Source organism: Microplitis demolitor, chromosome 3, assembly GCF_026212275.2.
Source record: "Microplitis demolitor isolate Queensland-Clemson2020A chromosome 3, iyMicDemo2.1a, whole genome shotgun sequence".
Taxonomy (NCBI): domain Eukaryota; kingdom Metazoa; phylum Arthropoda; class Insecta; order Hymenoptera; family Braconidae; genus Microplitis; species Microplitis demolitor.
The window spans coordinates 12,664,563-12,686,980 of record NC_068547.1 but is presented as its reverse complement, the minus strand read 5'-3'; the positions used below and the strand labels follow the sequence as shown (position 1 = coordinate 12,686,980).

General features: G+C 28.1%; 1 protein-coding gene across 10 annotated transcripts; it reads right to left on the bottom strand.

The window, feature by feature from the left end:
• Nucleotides 1-4,624: 4,624 nt before the first annotated feature.
• On the bottom strand, nucleotides 4,625-20,813 carry LOC106694286 (uncharacterized). 10 transcript variants are annotated; one of them, XR_008403407.1, is made up of 4 exons: nucleotides 20,517-20,813; nucleotides 20,237-20,391; nucleotides 19,678-19,921; nucleotides 10,134-10,862 (listed from the first exon to the last, which is right to left on the bottom strand). XR_008403407.1 is itself a non-coding variant. In XM_053737470.1 (2 exons), the coding sequence occupies exon 2, from the start codon at nucleotides 10,810-10,812 to the stop codon at nucleotides 10,171-10,173; it is 642 nt and encodes a 213-aa protein (XP_053593445.1). In that variant the 5' UTR covers nucleotides 10,813-10,862; nucleotides 20,517-20,813; the 3' UTR covers nucleotides 10,134-10,170. The 10 variants fall into 10 exon arrangements, 2 of the variants coding, with proteins under 2 accessions (XP_053593445.1, XP_053593446.1); XR_008403411.1 differs by having other exon boundaries at nucleotides 19,678-19,814; XR_008403408.1 differs by having other exon boundaries at nucleotides 19,678-20,383; nucleotides 20,517-20,563; nucleotides 20,663-20,813.
• Between the last annotated feature and the right edge of the window lie 1,605 nt (nucleotides 20,814-22,418).

Here is a 22,418-nt window from a genome sequence, read left to right as displayed (position 1 = left end):
AATTTTTAGGGATTAAAATAGTCCACAAAAAATAATCAATAACATTTTGTGATAAGTCTGATGGTTTCGCTGGAAGAGTAAAAAGATTCAGGCATTTACTATAAAATTGAGTTCAAGATCCAATAATTTGTAAACAGATGTATTTATCGAAAAATCTCAAGACTCTTTTTTTGTAGAGCGTTAAATTCCATACAATAATTTGTTGTGGGCTTATTAGTACAGTACGCCGTTACCGAGGTATGGAATTCCGAACTTAAAAATTTTTTTTTGTTCCCCATGTTGTTTAAATGGGAAATAGAAAATCGTAATTAGAGAGTACTTAATATTATTATTAACGTCTCAAATTTTAACAGTCGTTTTCTTTTATCCTACTGGAACTTTTGAGTGTGTCCTTGAAAAAAAAAAAGATGACTTTTTTAAATTGGCCTAATGTAAATATGTAAATAATGTATAGTTGTAAGTTAATGTGAATATGTATATTTCTGATAGTAATATAAGTACTCAAGTCGCTTGGGTGAATAAATTAAATAAACATTTATTCTTAAATATAAATCAAATTAAAAAATTAAATTTTGTCAATTACATAGGTTTTAAGTATTAATAAAAAACGAAAATATATTTAACAATATTGTAATTAATTTTATAATAAATATGAAAAACACTTTTCTCTAAAAATGAATAGTTTCATAATAAAAGCTGTTATTTTTTTTATACCAATAAATAATTTCAAAATTAATAGTGAAAATAAAAAAATACACTGATAGAAATGTTTTTAATTCGACACTTTTCCCACTCATTGAACTCTAATGATTTTTCTTTAATTTAAGGAAGTCAGATAATTATAAACATGTATTATTTAAAAAAAATGAAAATACATTGCTTTAGATTTGACAATTTTTTTATTGATAAGTAACAAGCTAGGTTATTTTAAAAAAAAAAAATCGGTTAATTACAATATTATAGAAAAAAAATGTCAAGACTATGTGTTTTCAAATTTTTAATTTCTTGCAGCTTTTTTTGTTCCCAAATTTCTCACATTTTTAAGTCAAATTCTTTCTAGCTAACTAATACTGGAAACTTGCTGTCAGAAAAATACTGATAAACTTTTGACGGAAAGCTGTGCGCTATTTGTCAACCGAAACTGACTTCAACTTTTGCAGTCCGACTGTTGATAGAAAACTGCTCACAATATGCTAGAAAACCTTGATGACAACTTTCCGTCAACTTTTGCTGTTTTTTTTCTGCGAGTAGTTTGCCTTCAGATTGCGGCAGTAGATTGTCGCCATGTTTCTCAGTAAGTTGAAGGCAAATTGTCGTCAACAGCTGCTGAGTATAAAGTTGCCCACAAGATGTCGACAATTGGCGCGCAACTAGTGCCGTCAACTTTTCTGACGAGCAACTTGTGCTATCATGGTATAATATACGTCCGACTCATTTTTTTTAATCGTTTTTATTTTTTTATTTACTGTTAACCCATTCATATATGAACTTTATACCTCTCCTTATATCAAAAAAAATTCCTATAATCAGTACACCTACATTTTTCATTATCTTTAGCTCATTTATCTATACTTCAAACCATAGTCATTTTTTATTAAAACGTCGACGCTTTCGTGAACAAAGCGACCGACGTTTCGGTGTCGCTCGCATCCACCAGGGGATTAAAAACGATTTAAAACGATTAAAAGTTTGATCGTTTTTAATCCTCTTGAATCATCAATTGACGATTCATGATAATTAAAAACGATTAAAATAGTTTTAATCGTCACAAATCGTTTTGTTTAATCAGGGCTGATTGAATCTGATTAAATTATTTCAATGGAATCCAAGCGGAAATAAATCGAAAAATAAATTTATTGTTTTTTAATTCAATCTGATTGAAGAATTTTAATCGGATTTAATCCGAAAATATTAAATATTTGTTTCTAATAGAAATTCAATGAGTAAATCAGAATGCTCCCGGACAATTCTGAGTGACTGATTAAATTTGATTGAGTTTCTATCAGATTTAATCTAAGTTTTCAATCAGAAGATTACCTCAGAATATTCACCCAAAATTGAAAAAAGTGTAATAATTCAGCATTGAATTAAAGCCCGAATAAAAATATCTTTTATATTTCGCAACAGAACGAATTAAAAATAATACTGTCATTTACAATCAAATATAATTACAATTAAAAATTTTAATCCCAAATACTGGAATAAAAAATAACTTTTCAATGATTAATACCATGTTTTTCAACGGGAAAGTGAATTTCAAATATGAACTAGAAATAAATTTTATAATTTTTAATTCAAGTTTTTATATTAAAATTACTTTATAATAAATTATTTTTAAATATCCAGTATCTCAATTAAAAGTTCGATTAACAACTTTCAATTTCAGAGTCCTTCATTTAACAATCACTTTTTTAGTTTTTTATTCCAAATTTTTCAATTATTAATTGAAAATCTCATTTTCCATTGTAAATATTTCAATTGAAGAATTCACTAGCCTGTTTTCACTAGAGTACAGCACGAACTTGTCACTATCGTTGACTATAAATATTTATTATCTTTGAATGCCAATTTAATATCTACTTTATCAACAATATTCTATAGCTGAAATAGTTGGCACCACTGCTTATTCGGAAACCAAGTACACTTGACTTACCATTAGAGTGCAACTAAATCACAACGGAATAAACTCACATTCTCAACAACTTCAATATCGCAAAACTGTAAGCAACACTTAATGAATGACTTTATCATAATATGAATATACATCGCATTGATGACAAGTACAATTGATTTAAAGTTGACTTCGTTTTACATCGATTAGTATAATAGTCGTGTCGACTCCACCATTCATACCAACTTCGGATCCGTGACGATTTGCACAAAACTAGATTTAATGTCCCTAGATCGAGGTTGCTATAGTAATGTTTCCAACCTATGAAATAGTAAAATAGTAAGAGAGACTACATTACAAGAAAAATAATATTGAGTGTTTTCATGAAGTGTCAAAAAGTTAGAAATCTGAAATAATTGTTATCATATGTTGAAATAAAATAGTGTTCTTATAACAATGTTACATTTTTTTTATAGATGGCGAGTAAATCTGTAAAATTGAATAAATAACAAAATACAAATATTTTCGTGGTTAAGTCTGATAATTATATGTATATTCAATATACGTGAATTAAGTATATTGTACATTGATATAGTGGTAAATAAAGAAAAAAAATATTTACTGAATGTTTAATTCAATTGCTATTCATTTATAATATAATTTAAGTGGGTAATTTCAATAATATTAAATAATGAAATAACAATAACATAATTATTTTGTAGTTGTTATAGTGAAAAGTTTTTCATTAAAAAAATGACGAATAACTTCTAAACTAATACAATAAAAAATGTATTATAAATAAATAATGTCAAAGTCAGTTAATGAGAAAGTTGTTACGAGTTAATTTTTTGTTGTAGTTGTATTGACGAGTAATTTTAATTGATACATACATTTTGTAGTTATCCTAATAAATAAAACATTATATATATAAATTGTTTATATGCCATAAAAGTGAACATAACTGTTTAAATAACTAATAATAGTATTATTATTATTTTATTTTTTTAAATTTATTCATCAATTGATACTTAATGTAGTAGTATTTATAGTGGAAATTATAATCAAAGTAAATAACTTCAATGTTGGTAAAAAATAACATTATCGATAAATTATGTATTTTAACGTCTTTGGAATAAAAAATGAAATCTTTATTGACATATAAATTTCTTTAAATCGTAAAATATGTACATATATATGTATATATAAATTATAACTAAATAATTGTATTATTTATACAGTCGTAAATATATTTTACTTTAATATATACATTAAGTTTGTGACTAATATTATGCATTTCTCAAAAATAAACAATTTGGTGATAGTTATAACGTGATATTTAATGCAACGAGCAAAATTATTGGAAACAATGTTTTAAGCAATATACATATATCAATTTATTAATTGTAGTTTTACCTCTTAGATTACTTTAATGGCATTTGAAAATTTTGTAAACACCAATGGGGCAATTAAAATTTTCATATTTATTGAAAAATGTAAAAAATTATGAAATCCATAAAAAAACGATTGTTTATTAAAATAAAAAAAATGATACATCATTTATTTTATCAACCATTTTTATTTTTAATTTTAAGTAAATATTTACAAATATTGTAATATTTTAATCGAATTTTCGTACATGTTTCACTCAAATGTTTTGTTAACTTCTTAAATTTGATTGAATTTCAAATTTTTATCTTACGGTAAATAATAATTTAAGTTAATAATATTTCTAATTCTTTTAATTTTAATTTTTGTTTCTTTAATTATTCAAAGATATTTTTTCTTTACTTCTTAAACGAGTTTAACACCAAGTGTACTGTTTAATTTAAAACGGGTATTAAAATTTTTTTTTTTTTTTTTTTTTTAATATGTATTCAAAAACATCTTTTCGAGCTCCAAAACCGTATGAAATTTGGAAGTTGGTTTGTACGGTTAACGGTTCTTCGATTTTTTTCTTTTTTTTTTTTTCAAGATGAATAAGTGTATTTTTATTCAAAAAATTTTGTTCTTTCAAATGTAAATTGAAAATAAACCTACAAAAAAATAGGTCATACAGTTGTGTAATTTTGGTCGGTTTTTGAGAGTTGTCCGAGATTGAAATTTTCTTTAAAATTTCAATTTTTAGTTTAAAATAAATATTGATATGAGTTTTTTTTCTAAGGTACGAAATTGATTTAAAAAAATAAGATTTAATCGTTGTTTTTTAACTTACCGCTATGAAAATTGATAATTAAAAAAAAAAGAAAATTATTGGTTTCGGTCCAATTTTCAAAAATAAAGCTTTCATCAGAGCCACTTGAAAAATGCATTTTTTTGACGGTCTAATAGTTTTTTGAGTTCGAAGAGCCGAAAAATTTTCAAGTAATTATGTTTTCGAGCTCAAGGAGCTCAAAAACAGTGGGAAGTTTTGGGGCTGGTCTGCAGGGTTTACCGGTACACAGATGTTTTTTTCTCTTTTCTTCACATTTACTGAGTAACCGACGTAAAAATATAAGAAAAGTCCAAAACAAATAATTTTTTTATTTTGATGATGATTACTTTTTTTAAGAAACAAAACTCGTTCCTTCAATTCTTTTGCAAAACTTTAATTAATCACCCCGAAAAAAACGGTTCGATACATCAATTGAAAAATTTACAGGGTTATTGGGGGTACATCAAGCTAAAAAAAGAAATTAGAAACATTAGTCTTTTCATTGATATTTACAAAATAACGTTTAATTTACGAAAAAACTCAAAAAAGGTATTTTCTTTTGTATTTACTTCTAATGAGTGTTAAAAATAAAAAAAAAAATTTTTTTTTAAAAAATGATGAAAGGCTCTTATAAGAAATTTATTCTAGTTTTTAACGCCGATCTTCAATTTACTGTGCGATCATTAGTACCTGAAATATTGACTGTCAAAACAAAAAGGATCATTTTTCGTTTGACGGCTGATATCTTAGCGACAAGTTGTTGTACGAATCTCTAAAAAAATACAGATTGCAGCAAAATAAATTCGCTAACTGGCTCATGCATTGTTTTATCTGGAAATATTTTTCCACGGCCCATAGACTCTTTGGAAAAAAAAAATTTTAAAAACTTTTGTTTCGCGATATTTCTTATGTTTGCGCAATAGCTATAGCTCTAAAAAATTATTTATAAAAATGCACCAAAATAAGAGATTTTAAGCTACAAAATGTTATTTTTTCAATTTTAATACGATCATTTTTCACGGAGTTACAGCTTTGCAAAAATGATTAAAAAATTTTAAGAATTTTTTGGTTTCTTTAATTTTTGGCATGAGTATATCGCGTTACTAAAACCATAAGGGCGTATCTCAAAATATACGCCCTTTTGGTTCTGCAGAACCAAAAGGGCGTATAAAAAAACTTTTTTGCTTCAATCAATGTAAAAATGTTGACAACATTAGAATCTATTGAAAAAACGAAAGAAATTTTTTTTTTGTTTTACGCCTTTTTGGTTTTAAGAAAAAATTTTTTTAAAATCATAAGGGCGTATCCTGTTTTTTCGATTTATTATCAATTATAGGTAAGAGTAAGAAAAAAAATTGCCAGCGTAATAAAAATTATCATTCCACAATTTAATTTATATGAACAAATATTTATTTAAGTGAAAAAACAAATAAAAAATAGAGAAAAAATAAATTCATCAGGGTATTAGTCCTATACCATCTTCATCGTCAGAATCATCTGTACCTAAGAGTATGAAAAAATTTTTTTTAATTTTTTTTAGAACATAACTTGACAATAATTTATAAACTATTACCATCGCTGAAAATTAATCTTTAATAATATTGATAATATTTTTGAGGGACGGTGCCTGATGCACAAAAATGATTATGTCATTAAACTTGCTTTGATATATTGGTATTATAGAACCATAACAATTCTCCAGGAACAACGGTAATTGATTTTTGAAAATAAAAAGAAAAAAAAAAAACAGGAAACAGAAAATGAAACCTTGATTGAAAAATGAAAAAATGCACCTTTGAAAAATTGAGCAATCTAAATGTGCATTTTTTTAATTTGATTAAATTAAATTTCACAGCACTCATAGAATTTAGAATTTTTTCGTTCCCGAATTATACATATTTTTTACATTAATTGTTGAATTAAAAAAATTGTGACAAACTTAAGATTCGATCAAAATTAAATAAAGAAATTTGGTTTTTTATTCAAATAAATATCCGTTCAGATAAATTAAGTTGTGGAGTGATAATTCTTATTACCCTTGCAATTTTTTTTCTTACTCTGATCTATAATTAATAATAAACCGAAAAAATAGGATACGCCCTTATGACTTTAAAAAAATTTTTGCTTAAAACCAAAAGGGCATAAAACAAAAAAATTTTTTTTTTCGTTTTTTCCATAGATTTTAATGTTTTCAATATTTTTACATTGATTGGAGCAAAAAAAAAAAATTTTATACGCCCTTTTGGTTCTGCAGAACCAAAAGGGCGTATATTTTGAGATACGCCCTTTTGGTTTTAGTAACGCGATATTTAAAAGGGAAAATGTATTTTGGGTCCTGGTAAAATAAAGATATTTGTTTACATTTTTCAATATCAATAAATTTCTCGAATTAATTGAAGTATTCATTAGAGTATTGTTTTATTTTGTGGAAATATTTCAGGTCGTGTATGACGGTTACAGGATGAGTTTATCTTATTAAATTCTCATTTTTTATTTCCCTTCCAAATTATCAATCACTTAGTGATGATAGATTGTACTTGGCTGACACGGGCCAATTTAGTATAAGGAGAATCTATAATAGAAAAAATTTATAAAATATTTTTATTTTGATATTGAATTTTTATTTTGTCAACTATCAATCAAACTTAAATCCCCATTATTTAAAAAATGTTCAAAAAATTTCATACATGCATATATATCGTGTGATATACATTAGTGTATAGTAATGATATAAAATTAGGCTCGTTTTCGAAGAGTGAGAGTAAAAAGAGAGAACGACTAATTTTTTATAGAGAACTTCGGATAGTTGATTTGACTAAACATTATATAGGTAATGTACCAAACTAACTTTCACATAAACAAAGTATAGAAAATTTAATTAGTATGAGATTATAATTGTAATTACTATTACGATGACAAGATCAGATATAATTATCAGACGTACAGGTACGTACGAACCATTAAAAGTAATAAAATAAATACTTTTTAAATACATAATAGTTGTGAAATTTACAGGTTATTTTATGCACAATAAAATACAACTGACGAAACTAAATTATAATGGGACATGTATAAGTTATGTGAAATGAAAACCATATTTTCAACATTTTTTGATTTCATTAGAATTTTCAAGGCTATTAAATTATTGAAAGAAATGGTCAAAATATAAAGCTAAAGGTCATAAATTGAAGCATATCAAACAAGCTTTAAGATAATTTTTACTGGAATCGTTTATCAGTTTTAGTTTTAATGTTATATGAACTTAAATAGTGAATAACAATTGATTTTTTCAAACAACCATAATTTAAAAACTAATCAATCGATTCAGCCCATCTTCGAATCTGATCAAGATAATCGCTTATAGAATAATTGTAGAAAATTTCATTAAGCTCCGATAAGAACTGTAGGTGCTATCGTAATGATAAGAGCAGTGATAATCATCGGGATTAGAGGTACGTTTGATACATTACAAATAATAAAAAAAATACTTTTAAAATATACAATAACTATAATATTTACAGGTTATTTTGTGCACAATAAAATACAACTGACGAAACTAAATTATAATGGGACATGTATAAGTTATGTGGGATGAAAACCATATTTTTAACATTTTTTTATTTAATTAAAATTTTCAAGACAATCAAATTATTGGAAGAAATGGCCAAAACATAAAGTTAAAGGCCATAAATTGAAGCTTATTAGACAAGCTTTCAGATACTTTTTTACGGAAATTGTCTATGGGTATTAGTTTTAAAATTTTATGAACTTGAAAGTGGATAAAAACTGATATTTTCGAAAAATCATGGAAATTTCAAACAGCCATAACTTTTAAACTAATCGAACAATTTATCCCATCTTCGAACTTATCCGTGATATTCGCCCATAAAATAAATGTGAAAAATTTCATTAGGATCCGCTAAGAATTGTAGGCGCAATCGTGTTCTCAAAACTTGGTTCTATTACATATATATATATATATATATATATATATATATATATATATATATATATATATAATATAACCAGCTTTGTCATCATGATAGTGCCTACAATTCTTATCGGACCTTAATGAAATTTCCCATATTTATTCTATGAGCGATTGTCTTGATGAAGTTCGAAGATGGGCTAAATCGGTCGATTAGTTAAGAAGTGATGGCTATTAGAAATTTTCACGATTCTTCGAAAAAATCAGTTTTTTACTGTTAAAGTTCAAATAGTTTTTAAACTGAAAGTCATAGACAATTTTCGTGAAAAGTATCTAAAAGCTTGTTAAATACGCTTTGATTTTTGTCCTCGAACTTGACGATTCGAGTATTTCTTCCGATCATTTGGTGACCTTGAATGTTTGCAAAAACTTAAGAAAATTACTATTGACGATTTCAATCTCCCATAATTTATGTGTTTTACATCATAATCTAATTCCATCAGTTTCATTTTATAGTGAAGAAAATAATCTTTAAATTTCACTATTATTTTATATTTTCAAGGTACATTTTTTATTACTTAAGATGTTTCAAATGCGCATGCATGTCCTATGAATATAACCAGCTTTGTCATCACGATAGCGTCTACAATTATAATCTGATTTTAATAAAATTTCTTACACTAATTTACTAGGTAATTACCTTGATCAAGTTCGAAGATGGGCTGAATTGGTCTATTAGTTTAAAAGTTAAGGCTATTTGAACTTTTCGCGATTTTTCGAAAAATTAATTTTTTTATTATTCACGTTCATATAACTGTAGAAGTAACACTTATAGACGGTTTCTACAAAGAAGTGTCTGAAAGCTTTTTTAAGAAGCCTTTATTTTCACCCTTAAACTTAACACTCTTGAAAAATCTACCTTCCATTTTGACTGCCAGATGGCATTTTTGTTTTAATTGTACGTGTATAACAGACTAGGGGATCAGACTACAATCCAGCAATCACCAGAGTTAAACAGCATCAACATAGGTCATTAATTGGACGGGTGATCCCTTAGTACAATAATAGTTAACCCATGATCATTTTTTTTCTTCATTCAAATTTAACCGACATTTAATATTAATGAAGCCATTAAATCCTAATTAAATTACTTAATTAATAATTTACAAATATTGTAAATGAGATTTAAAACATGACTATATTCATTCATGCATTATTATGTATAATTATATTTGATTATATATTATCAGATCTGGTCAATTTTCAGATCTGATTATATGTGGAGTCATATATAATTAAATACAATATATAATTATACAAATTTTTTTTATCGGGGATAAGAATTTTTATATTCAAAATTATTTTTATTTTTTTTTTATAAAAATATATTTTGCATACTTTATTGTTAGTGTAATAAAAAATACACAGCATACTTTATTATTATATTATTTCATTTTCTATATTTATCTCCAAACCTTTGCCGTTTTTTGCAATGCCATTTTTTTCTTTTTTTAAAACAAATACATATGGAGTTGTTTGTGTAAAATTTGAATTTTCAAATATGTAGTAATTATATTTACTTTCTTTTTTTAAATTTTCTGAAAATGATAATTCTTTTTCGTTGCTGTTAACTAAATTTGAAGGTAAATCGATTACTTTAAAAGCTATTTTAGTATCATCGTATTCATTTAGTTTTCTTCGCACTGATTTTATTTGTTCTACTAATAATTCGGGGTGTTCATTGTCATTTACTATGCAATAATAGTCATCAACAGTAAGATTTTCTTCGTTCTCTTTTGTTTTTTGTTTTTTATTATCTTTTTTTTTTCCATCTGTATTTAATTCTTTTTCAGTTTCTTCTAATTTCTTTTCATTTTTCATCATTTCTATTACTAGATTAGTTTCGCTATCTTCTAATTTTTTTAAAGTTGATAATTCTTTGATTAGTGGTAACAAATTAATATTTTCTTTGCTGTCTGAGTTACTAATTTTTTCATCTATTTTTTGCCAAAAATAGCTGTATTCTTCATTATTAATTATAGTTTGACGTTTTTTTTCAGATGCTGTTAATTTTTTTTCCATCAAGTCTTCTAAATTGCTTCGTGCTTCTCGCAATAAGAATTTCAAAGTGCCTGAAAAAAAAGAAAGTAATAATTTTTCTTTCAATTTCATTTTTAAAGCCTAAAGAGCCCAACAAAATTAGACTATTGTAGACTATTCTTAGATTTTAATAGTTCAAGTACATATATGTTGGAGGATCAGCAGATAGTTGGACGCCATCCCGAGTATCGGCCTAATTATTATTGCCTTTCATTTTTATTTAAATATAAATAAATAATAGTTATATAATACGGTGATTTAGTGTTAAAGTATTGTTCACAAACAATAATAGCTAGATAAATAGTATAATACCCCGTGAAAAAATTTTCTGATCAAGCCATATATGACCTGATATGGCCATATTAAAAAATTTGATATATTCATATCTGACCTGATAAGTCCATTTTTAATTTTTGATATATTCTGATATAGTCTGATATGAAAATTGGCCATATCAAGCCATATCAACTTGATATGTCCATATCAAATTTGATATGCTTGCATATAATTTTTAACTTCCCCCTAAGAAAATCGACGATTTTCAAAAATTTCGGGAAGTTATTGTTTTCACCCCGATTTTCGAAAATCGAGTTTTCATCGGATGTCGACGTTTTGAGGTCCTAGGAAGCTATTCTGACTATTTTCAGAATGATGTCCGAGTGTGTGTATGTATGTATGTATGTATGTATGTATGTACGTACGGATGCAAATATCTATAACTTTTGAACGGATGAACCGATTTTGATCATCAAGGTGTCATTCGACGCGGCTTGCGAATATCTTGAAGCTGAAAAAAATGAAATTTGAAAAGAAATGGTGAAAAACGGTTTTTTCTAAATATTTTCGAAACGACTGACGCGATCGATTTCAAATTTTAATCAGCTCTAGAATTCAATAAAACGCGCCGATTGCCACGTCAACTATCAAAATCGATTGATTAGTTCAAAAGATATCGGCGTTGAAATGTTAAAAAAATAACATTTTATGTTATTTTTTCCGGATAAATCATAATATAACGTAACAAAATGTGCCTGATATCATACCAACTCATCTTTTTTATGGTTTCTTTTGATCATATAATGTCATCGAACTTGGTTTTTAGTTTAAATCATATTATCAACAAAAAAATCGATAAAACGTAGTTTTTAATATTTTTATCGGATATTTCATATTTTCTTGTTTCTTACATGAGTCAAAATTTATTTAAATCTTGATTTTGATCCTCGACATTGATTTCTGCCTCAATACACTTATTTTACAGAACATAATCAGGAACTAAATTTTAAAAACCGCTTCATTGATGATTTTCGATTCTTAAATTTTCAAACTTCAGCATAACAGGTAACCTGTTAGAGCTTGAAAGGATCATAAAAAAACAATTGCATGTGATAGCTTTTTCGAGCTCGAAGAGCTCGAAAATATATCTACACTAATGTTTTCGAGCTCTTTGAGGTCGAAAACAACGGGAAGTTTTGGGGCTGGCCCGCAGGGTCAACCGACAGACCGATTTTTTTTTATATGTCCTCATATGACCTGATATAACCTGATAAGGGTATATATATTTTGATATGCTTGTGAAAATAAATCTTGATCAGGTTTGATATGGCTTGATATGCCCTGATATGGGCACATATACTAGTGTTTTCGAGTTTTCCGTACACATTACGTTTGGTAAAATAATTTAAAAATGACCAAATAAGGTAACATTGTTTGGAAAAACCCGGTTTTATAATGATTTATAAAATCTTATGAAGTATGTTAAATATTTTAATTTACCGCATTTATAAATATTATAAAATATACAAACTTTGTTGAAAAATTTTTCCAATAAACTAACGAGACAAATTTTGGAATATCTAAGAGAATTTAAAATTTTTGTAATTATATAAAAATGGGTTTTTCCAAATATCTTTGAAATGACTGAACCAATCGATTTCAAATTTCAATCAGCTATAGAATTCAACAAAGCGCGTCAATTACAACATTAAATGCAAGAATCAGTTGATTAGTTCAATAGACATCGGCGCTAAAATGTTAAGAAAATAACATTTTTATGTTTTTTCTCAGGATCAGTCATAATTTAATGTACTAAAATATGTCCAAAATCATACCAACTTTTCGTCTTTAAGGTCTCTTTCGATCCCCATATAATTTCATCTAACTCGTTTTTTAGTTTGAATCATATTATCAACCAAAAAATCTGGGCGACGGTTGGCCCTGCGGGTCAGCCCCAAAACTTCCCGCTTTTTTCGAGCTCAAGCAACTCGAAAATATTAATGAGAATATATTTTCGAGCTGTTCGAGCTTGAAAATCCTATTGTATACGATTGTTTTTTTATGAGCTTTTCTAACTCTAACAAGTTACGTTTTATGCTACTCTTATAGAAGAATTCCTTTGAATTTGTTAACATCTAACAAATGGTTTATTAATGAACAGGCTCAAATAAATATTTATTAACAGTCAATAAATTATTTATTGGAAAGTATTTTCTTGCAACAAAAAAATTTTTATTAATATATAATAGATGATTTACGAATATTTAATAAATCATTTATTTGACGCAATTTGACGTATTTGAAAATCTAACTTCATTCTCTCAACATATAAATAATAAAAAAATTAAAAGAAATTTATTTTAAGTGGGAAGATGAGTATACTATAACCTGAATAAAAATGATATTTGACGAATAAAAAATTAAATTTTTATCTTCTGCCGCAACACCGATGCACCACAGTCGTTTGGAGGACAAAATCGCCACACGCTAAATTCTTATTCTCTGCCGTCATAGCCGCAACACCGCCGCAACACAGCTGCACGCTATTGAAATTTTGTTAAACTCTCTGCCGCAACACCGCCGTAACACCGCCACAACACAGCGGCCCCGGGTGAAAAAATTTATTTTTATTATTATTATTATTATTTCATTTGATTAAATAGAATAGAAATAATTGTAATTATCAAATATTTATTTAATTATCCGGAAAAAGAGAATTATATATGGCCATATATTAAAATTTCGAATATATACATAGCTATGTACTGAAATTTCAAATAAATTTTTAAAAAAAGATTTACTCGATGTTTTTTTTTTTTTTTTTTTTTTTTTCGGTCAACCATTTTTGTGATGCGGGAGTTGTGATCAATTTAATTTCTAACCGAGTAGAAATTTTCAAATTAGGGAAAAAACGCTAGAATTATAAACCGACCGCTCACGCTTTAGTGGGATTCGAACCCGGGACCTTACGAACAAAAGATCGATGCTTTAACGACTAGGCTACACTACCGACAGTGACTAGCAAGTTTACTTGTTCTATATGAGAAAATTCTTTCAAAAATGATAAAATATCTACGATTCGTTTGTCGAGTGGTGCGGCGGTGTTGCGGCAGTCATTATTTTATTTTTTCATAAACGTTGCAGCGATATTGCGGCGGTGTTGCGGCAATCATAATTTTATTTTATCATAACTTTGTTGCAGCGGTATTGCGGCGGTGTTGCGGAATTTGAGAAGTTTTTTCAGAAAATATTAATATAGTCCTATCGTGTTGCGGAAATTACAATTTTATTATTTTGTTGTAAGTTTGTTGCTGCAGTGTTGCGGCGGTGTTGCGGGCATTGAGAGCCCGTGTTGCGGCTATTTTACGTTTTTACTCGAGAATAAAAAAATTATTTTTATTGCATAATTAACAAACAGTTATTTAAAATTATTTTTATATTTCATACAAAATATGGCCGTGCAGCAACGTTACTACTATCCAGTTAGTCTCTTGCTAATATATACAACTACATATGATTATGTTCAGCCATCTATCGATAATTCTCGCTGAAGAATTATTTGGTAACTATTAAAAAATATTTATTTGTCTGAAAGAAGCTTCTCACAATAGATAAAATAAATCTAGTTTATTACTCTCAAATAAATCAGGAGACACGGTAGTGTCTCGCGCCAAGTACACGTTCAAACACATGTATATGTGTGAAGTGTCATGGCGCTAGCCTACCGTGTCTCTATACCGTAGACAGAACGGTATTTAGCTCCAATTTTTAAAAACTTTTTTAAAAAACAAAATATCTAGAAAATTCCTTTTGCAATCGAAAGATGATTGATTGTTCGTCATAAAATTATGAACCTTTACCCATTTTAGTTATGAGAACTAATTTAAATAATTAAATTAGGCCAGCATATACTATAGTACCCCCATTTTTAATCCTTTTACGAATTTTTTCATGCGAAAAGGGCACTGCCAGAGAATAAAAAGTTGTAAGAAACGCCATGATTCAGTAAATATTGAAATTTTTCTGTAGCAGTGATTTGTTTTTTCGCCACCAGCGGTGCTTCAGTCTGTATTTTTTACTATTCGCTATGAGTGTGACTGCAGCGCCAGACAAAATATGAACTACGGGAGGCTGTCAGAGTATGTTTTTATACGTATGTCAATAGCAAGAAACATAAAAATAAATAAATATTATAAATAATAGTAAAAAAAAAAGTTGTAAAAAATATGTGACAGTTTTATAGTAATTGCAGTTTTGTTTTTTAGCTAAACGGACCATCAATAAGTAAGTATAATGATAAAAAATAAAAAAGATTGCAGTAAGCATTTAGGTTAAGTTGTTTGAAATTCATATCAAAATCAAAATATGATACTAAGGAAAAAATCAAAATGAAAAATAAATAATTAAATAATAACAAAATAAATACTTTCACGTGTGCTTGCTTACAATTTCAGTAATCATAGCCTCCCGTAACTCCGAAAGTAACCACTGCAAACGTTTCAGTCAATTTGATTTCCCCTACCATGGCTTCACTCAGAGCGAATAGTTTCGTATGCAAATTTTTTATGAGCATAAATAAATTCGTTTCATAATCATAAATTTTATGGAAAATTCAAGGAAAATTTTATAAGTAAACTTTTGCTAAAGCAAACTGTGCTGTTAGGAATGCTTTTATATAGTTGCAAAAAAAACTTTTACGATTATGTAAAACTCATGTTTAACGTCCTTATGGTGTAGTTCTATTCGCTAAGCAGTATCAACCTTGATAGCCAAGCTGACAGCAAGCTAACGACAATCTATTGCCGCAACTTGTCATCAAGTTGACCGCAGAAATTGGCATTTCCTTAAATTAGCCGCAACTGGTTGCCAAGTTATAAGAAACTTGATAACAACTTATAGGAACTCTTCCAAAAGTTGAAAGTTGTCACCAATTTGATCACATTTAATTGACACTAACTTTTTCATTAGTGCTATGTATATATATTTATGTAGTGATCAAATAAAGTATAATGTTTACTTAGTGATTGCGTTGAAAATCCGTATGATTATCTCTAATTAAGTTATTATTATTGACTAAAACTAAATTTTGCGTCAAATAATACCCTTCATTTAAGAAATATAATTTGTTGATTGCTAAAAAATTTTGAATGTTGTATGTTCTCTCTAGTTATATTCGCGAGGTCCCTGATAGCCTCCAACCGTCAGTTAACTTCAAGCTACTGCCGTATCAGCCAATTCGAAGGAAAAGTGTTGGAGAGCAAACAGTTACCTTCAAGTTGACAGTAAATTGTCTGTAACTTGAATTCAATTTGACCAAGTGTTACTGTCAGACAATGACGTTAAGTTGACTGTAAGTTTCACTTCAAATTGATGGCAAGTTTTTCTGTCAAATTACGTTCAGACGGTAGTTGATTTGCATCAATTTGCACGCAAGTATTATCCAGCCAAGACTTCCCAGAAACTTATTGTTAAGTTACCCGTAAATGTTCCACTGCAGAACTTGCTAAGCAATTATATTCAGAGTGTGGCTTTTAAAGGTGGTACCAAAATCGTGTCATTTAGCGCGATGATAGGTACAGATGTTGTCATTAATGGCCGTATTCGGCCGAACTAAATCCTGTACGTGTACCTAATAAGATTTAGTTAAGATTTAGTCTAATAAGTATGCTTTGCTTCTACTATGCTAAATCTTAACTTAATTTACAGAGGACTTAATTCAGCTAAGCACGGTCAATACCTGGAATTACTAAACTTACCCTAATAGCATTGAAATTGATAGTAATTTGATGTTGAAATTACCTGAAATCTGCTGCCTGAATCTGCAGACAATATCACAGCAAAAGTTGAAAATAAAAGTTTGCGGTTAATTTTTCTTCAATTTTAAGATAAACTTGTACGAAAAAAAATGGTCGATAATGTTCATTCTTACCATTTCAGAAGGTATGCAAATTTATACGTAAAATTGTCTACAATTTGAGCGTAAAAATATACTTAACAATTTTTCAAGTCAAATTAACGATAAATTGACATAAAATTTGCCTGAAAATTAAAGACAACTTTTTTCTAGTCAACTTTTGAAGTGAATTTGCATTCAAATTCGGGCAGTAAATTTACGTCAAATTCAATAGTAAGTTGCATACAACTTGTCGTAAAAAATGGAAAAGTCCAAAGTTGACGGAAATTTGAGGAAAAATTCAACGAAACTTTTGTACAGTAAACTTTTGCTCAAGCAAATTGTGCTATTAGGGTTAGTTGACGTCTGCCGTAACTGCCCTAACGGTCACTCCAGATTGAAATCGACAGTAATTTGACAGTTGAAATTACCGAAATTTGCCGCCCGCATCTGCCGACAATTTGATAGCAAACGTTGGAAAAAAAAAATTAGCTGTTAATTTTGTTTTTTTATTTAGAGGTTACTTTTTTTGGCTACAAAAAAACCCTAGGGAAAGTTTCTATGAAATTGTTCTCAAATGTCTGTCAACTTCGGGCTATTCCGTTTTTGACGAGAATGTGCATACAACTTGCTATACAATTTGACGTAAATTGACTACCCGAATTCGAATGCAAATTCATTTTGAAAGTCGTATATGAATTATCGTCAAAAACGGAAAAGCCCGAATTTGACAGACATTTGACAAAAATTTCATGGGAACTTTTATTAGGGTTTTTTTCTAGTAAAAAAAGTAACCTCTAAATAAAAAAAAAAATTAACCGCTAATTTTATTTTCAAGTTTGAAAAATGTTCATGTTTGGAATAAAAAGTATGCATTTATAGACGATTCCTACCACGAACAAACTGTGCAAATTTAAAACTCCAACAAATTTCGTTTTTGACCGCCAACTAAATTGGTAGATTACTGAAGTCAATTTGGTAATTTTTTCTTGGAATCTGTTCGGATTCTAGTAAATTGTGAAATTTACGTCAATACGTGTGTTGTTCGTCAATTTGCTGTTGATATTTGTCGATAGAGATCAATAAACATGAAATTTTTCGCTGGAATGAACAAGAAATCCTGATATCTTGAAAAATGTTCATGTTTGGAATAAAAAGTATGCATTTATAGACGATTCCTACCACGAACAAACTGTGCAAATATAAAACTCCAACAAATTATATTTTTGACCGCCAAAAAAATTGTTAGACTACTGACGTCAATTTGATAGTTTTTTGTTAGAGTATCTGCGGGTTCCATCATTTGTAAATTTCAGTTCAATATATGTGTTGTTTATAAATTTGCCGTTGTTATTTTCCAATATACATTAATAACCACGGAATGGTCAACTTGAATGACTGAGAAATCCTATTATTTTGATACATATTCAAATATAAAAAATAAATTATATAGTTTTACAGGATTTGCATGACGGACAATCTCTGCAAAGCTTTATTTCTGTCGTTGATCATTTTTGAATGCTAAGTGGTGTACGAATTGTTTACAGCTAATTTGAAAGTGTTAGAACGGACTTTGGTTTGTTTCAGCCTGAATGAGGATTTATAGTCTATTGATATTTTATTAACGCATTTACAGTTATTATTTTTCAATAATATATTTAATTTTCACTGCACAAAAACATTGTAGAATTTTTAAAAATATTGATATTTAATAAGATTATTATATACCTTGAAACTATTTTCATTACGAAGAAACTGTGCTAAGGAGTAAACTTTTAGCAAATAATTTTGAATCAATGGACTACATATGCGGTTTTGTTTTCTTATTTAACTTTAATCAGAATTTCTAGATTTTTCACTAGCTTTTTTAGAATTCGCAGCTATTGCGAATCGATATATATCATTAATCATAAAATTCTCACTTCATAGAACCAAATTCACCGTATCATGGACATTGCATTCCAATACAGATATATACTTTCAAACGGTTTTCATTTCAAACAATTTGTCAAAATCTTTAATTTGCGCCGAGAACATTTCTATACCCCAACTCAGAAAATAACTTTTGCCAAGCAATTCTACAGTAACGGGGTAAACTTGTCTTTTCGTTTCGATTCGAATCAACTCAAGTTTTCCAGCCTACTTTTAGGCTGCTACTGAATTAACGATTTTTATGTTTCGATATAGATTATTATACACTAAGTTTATTTGGTTAGAAAAAAAAAAATTTCAATAACTTTTACTCTATCATTTTATCCCAGACAAAAAATAATGTATTTTTAAAGTATTCTCTACACCTACACACGATTTTAATTTCAAATGTGGCTAGATGAAAAATGAAATATATGTAATACAAAACAAAATCAAATTTACGACAAATTTCTCCTTTAAATATTCGCATCCAATTTACCATCTCATATTCCGAACATACATTCCAGTAAAATTGAATTTTTAACTTAACAATAATTAGCAGTCAAACTAACCATTAAAATGAGAACTATTTGAAATGAATTTTTCTATTAAAGTATTTTATGTATGGATAAATGTAACTATTGCAGACTTCCAAAATCTTCTAAATTTCCAACAAATCAATTAATGAAAATAATAGAATTGGAAACAATGATTTTACAAGTCATACATTTATTTAAAAAAGCATTTTTTAATATTACTATACTTACATTTTATTCATTCATCTCAAAATAAATAAATTCCGTATCATTAGCTACATCCACATTCACTTGTATTGTCATTTTTTAAATATAAATTTTTGCATAGAAATAGAGGATATATAATTTGCATAATTAATCACATTAACCTTAAACATGTTTTTGTTAGTTTAAATTAGCCAAGAAAGTCATTTCAGTTTTTATTATTCGCTATGAGTGTGACTGCAGCGCCAGACAAAATATGAACTACGGGAGGCTGTCAGAGTATGTTTTTATACGTATGTCAATAGCAAGAAACATAAAAATAAATAAATATTATAAATAATAGTAAAAAAAAAAGTTGTAAAAAATATGTGACAGTTTTATAGTAATTGCAGTTTTGTTTTTTAGCTAAACGGACCATCAATAAGTAAGTATAATGATAAAAAATAAAAAAGATTGCAGTAAGCATTTAGGTTAAGTTGTTTGAAATTCATATCAAAGTCAAAATATGATACTAAGGAAAAAATCAAAATGAAAAATAAATAATTAAATAATAACAAAATAAATACTTTCACGTGTGCTTGCTTACAATTTCAGTAATCATAGCCTCCCGTAACTCCGAAAGTAACCACTGCAAACGCTTCAGTCAATTTGATTTCCTCTACCATGGCTTTACTCAGAGCGAATAGCAGCTATATTTTAATTAACAAAATGATATTGTTCATCATCATGGCATCTGAAAAACTTTATTATTTTTCATTTGTCAAGATAACTACATAATTTATTATTAATTGAAATTATATTCATTGATGTTTCTACCATTAAATACTTAAAAAAAATCATGCAATTCATTTAATTTATCTACTTACCTTCACATTATTTATCAATTTTAAAACTACATTTTCCACATTAACGCCTACAAAATTGTTAAATTATAATTATCTTACTATTTAAGATTTATTAACTTGACTACTTATATTTAAAAAGGTAACCATTAAGTCATTATGTTAATTACTTAGAGAAAATTTGTTTTTTTATTAACACATCATTAACAATGTCTTCTCAACATATTTATTATTTATTTAATCAAATTTGACCATCAAATCGTTTTGTTTTCAAATGAAAAACAGAAAAGAGTTACAATATACCTTAACACATCAAAATCTAAATAATTTTGTAAATTAGTCAATTTCAAGGATTAGTTGCCATCTTTCAGAAAAACGTTACATTAATATAAACCCTCTACTTTATCTTAACATTATTCGGTAACAAGAATTATAGTTAGTAATATTTTTAATCTATAACATGTAAACACTGGATGGCAGCACTTGTATTATTATATGACGTCTAGGTCTCCCTTCTTAGTCCCTACTTGTACTATGTATATGCCTACGACTACCAGCTACCAACACTAGTCTAGTTTTGTGCAAATCGTCACGGATCCCCAGCTTCACATATAAGGTATCAAACAGAAATGATTAAATATATGTTCTCCTCAAATGTTTACTAAAATTAACAGCAATCGTGCCTAAAATAAATTGCCTCCTCGTTCTACGGAGATAATATTCAATTGATACTTTAAAAGGCAGAAAATAATGTATGTTTAGGACAAGTGAATGGCACCCGCATAAAAATATCGTCGATATATCGATAATTTAGTTCCTCAAACATCCACACCCTCTTTATTGTCCTATTTTTTTTTTCTAAGGGTGCGTTCCACTTGACGTTCACAACGCCATGCTCACCTGTTTTTAGTTAGGATTTTGAGCAGCGTTCGGAACCGTACGATAATTATCGTATCCATACGATAATTTCGTGCCTACGTACGATGTACGATAGCACATTATTATCGTACGCAGATTGTACGATAATTGCTATCATGATGCAAAATTTAAGAATTTATTTTATTTTATGCAATATAAAGTGCCTACTTTATGCAATATAAAGGCACTCAATATAGTTAACACTTTCAGAAGTTACATTTCCCCTGCTCGATTATTTTGTCCAATAAAATCTTGGAAAAATACCAGGAAATACAAATTCTCTATTTCTATTGGTTCTTATGATCCGCTGTGAGAAGTTACACCACCACCTGGATTGTAACTTTATTCTGCTATACATGTCTTCTCATTGGTTAGCATCTACTAATGCAAACAACAGAATAAGTTTGATATTCGATATTTCGAACATTTCGATTATGTTCGCACTTCATACGTATCGTATATTGTGTAGAAATGTTGGCAGTTGTTCGTCCGTAGACGTTCGTCATAATGATGGGAAAAGATAACTCTGTAGCTTCGAGATTTCTTGAAAAATGCCTTGGCATCTATATTTTTAAATGTATATGCCACTTGTATACGCAAAACGACAGCACTTATTCAAAAAGTTTCAAACATTTTTAGACATTGACATTCACAAAATTCTCCGCCCAGCGCAAATGCGGTTGTTTCAAGGATAATCGAACAGTGGCCTGCACTCGAATTATACTTTAAAGACCAAATGCTGACTATTCGATTAAAATCTGTTGAACAGATTGTTCAAGCTCTCAACAATCCGATCATCAAACTATTTTATCTTTTTCTGGACTATATACTACCTAAATTTACCAAACTGAATGAACTCTTCCAGTCATCGTCGGTAGTCGTTACGAGCCTCCATGATAGAATGTGTAAAAACTATCAAGAGCTTTTGGAAACATACATGTCCAGAGATTATATTTATCGGACTGATTTAAGCGAACTAGATCGATGCAATGAGTCGCATCGTTTACG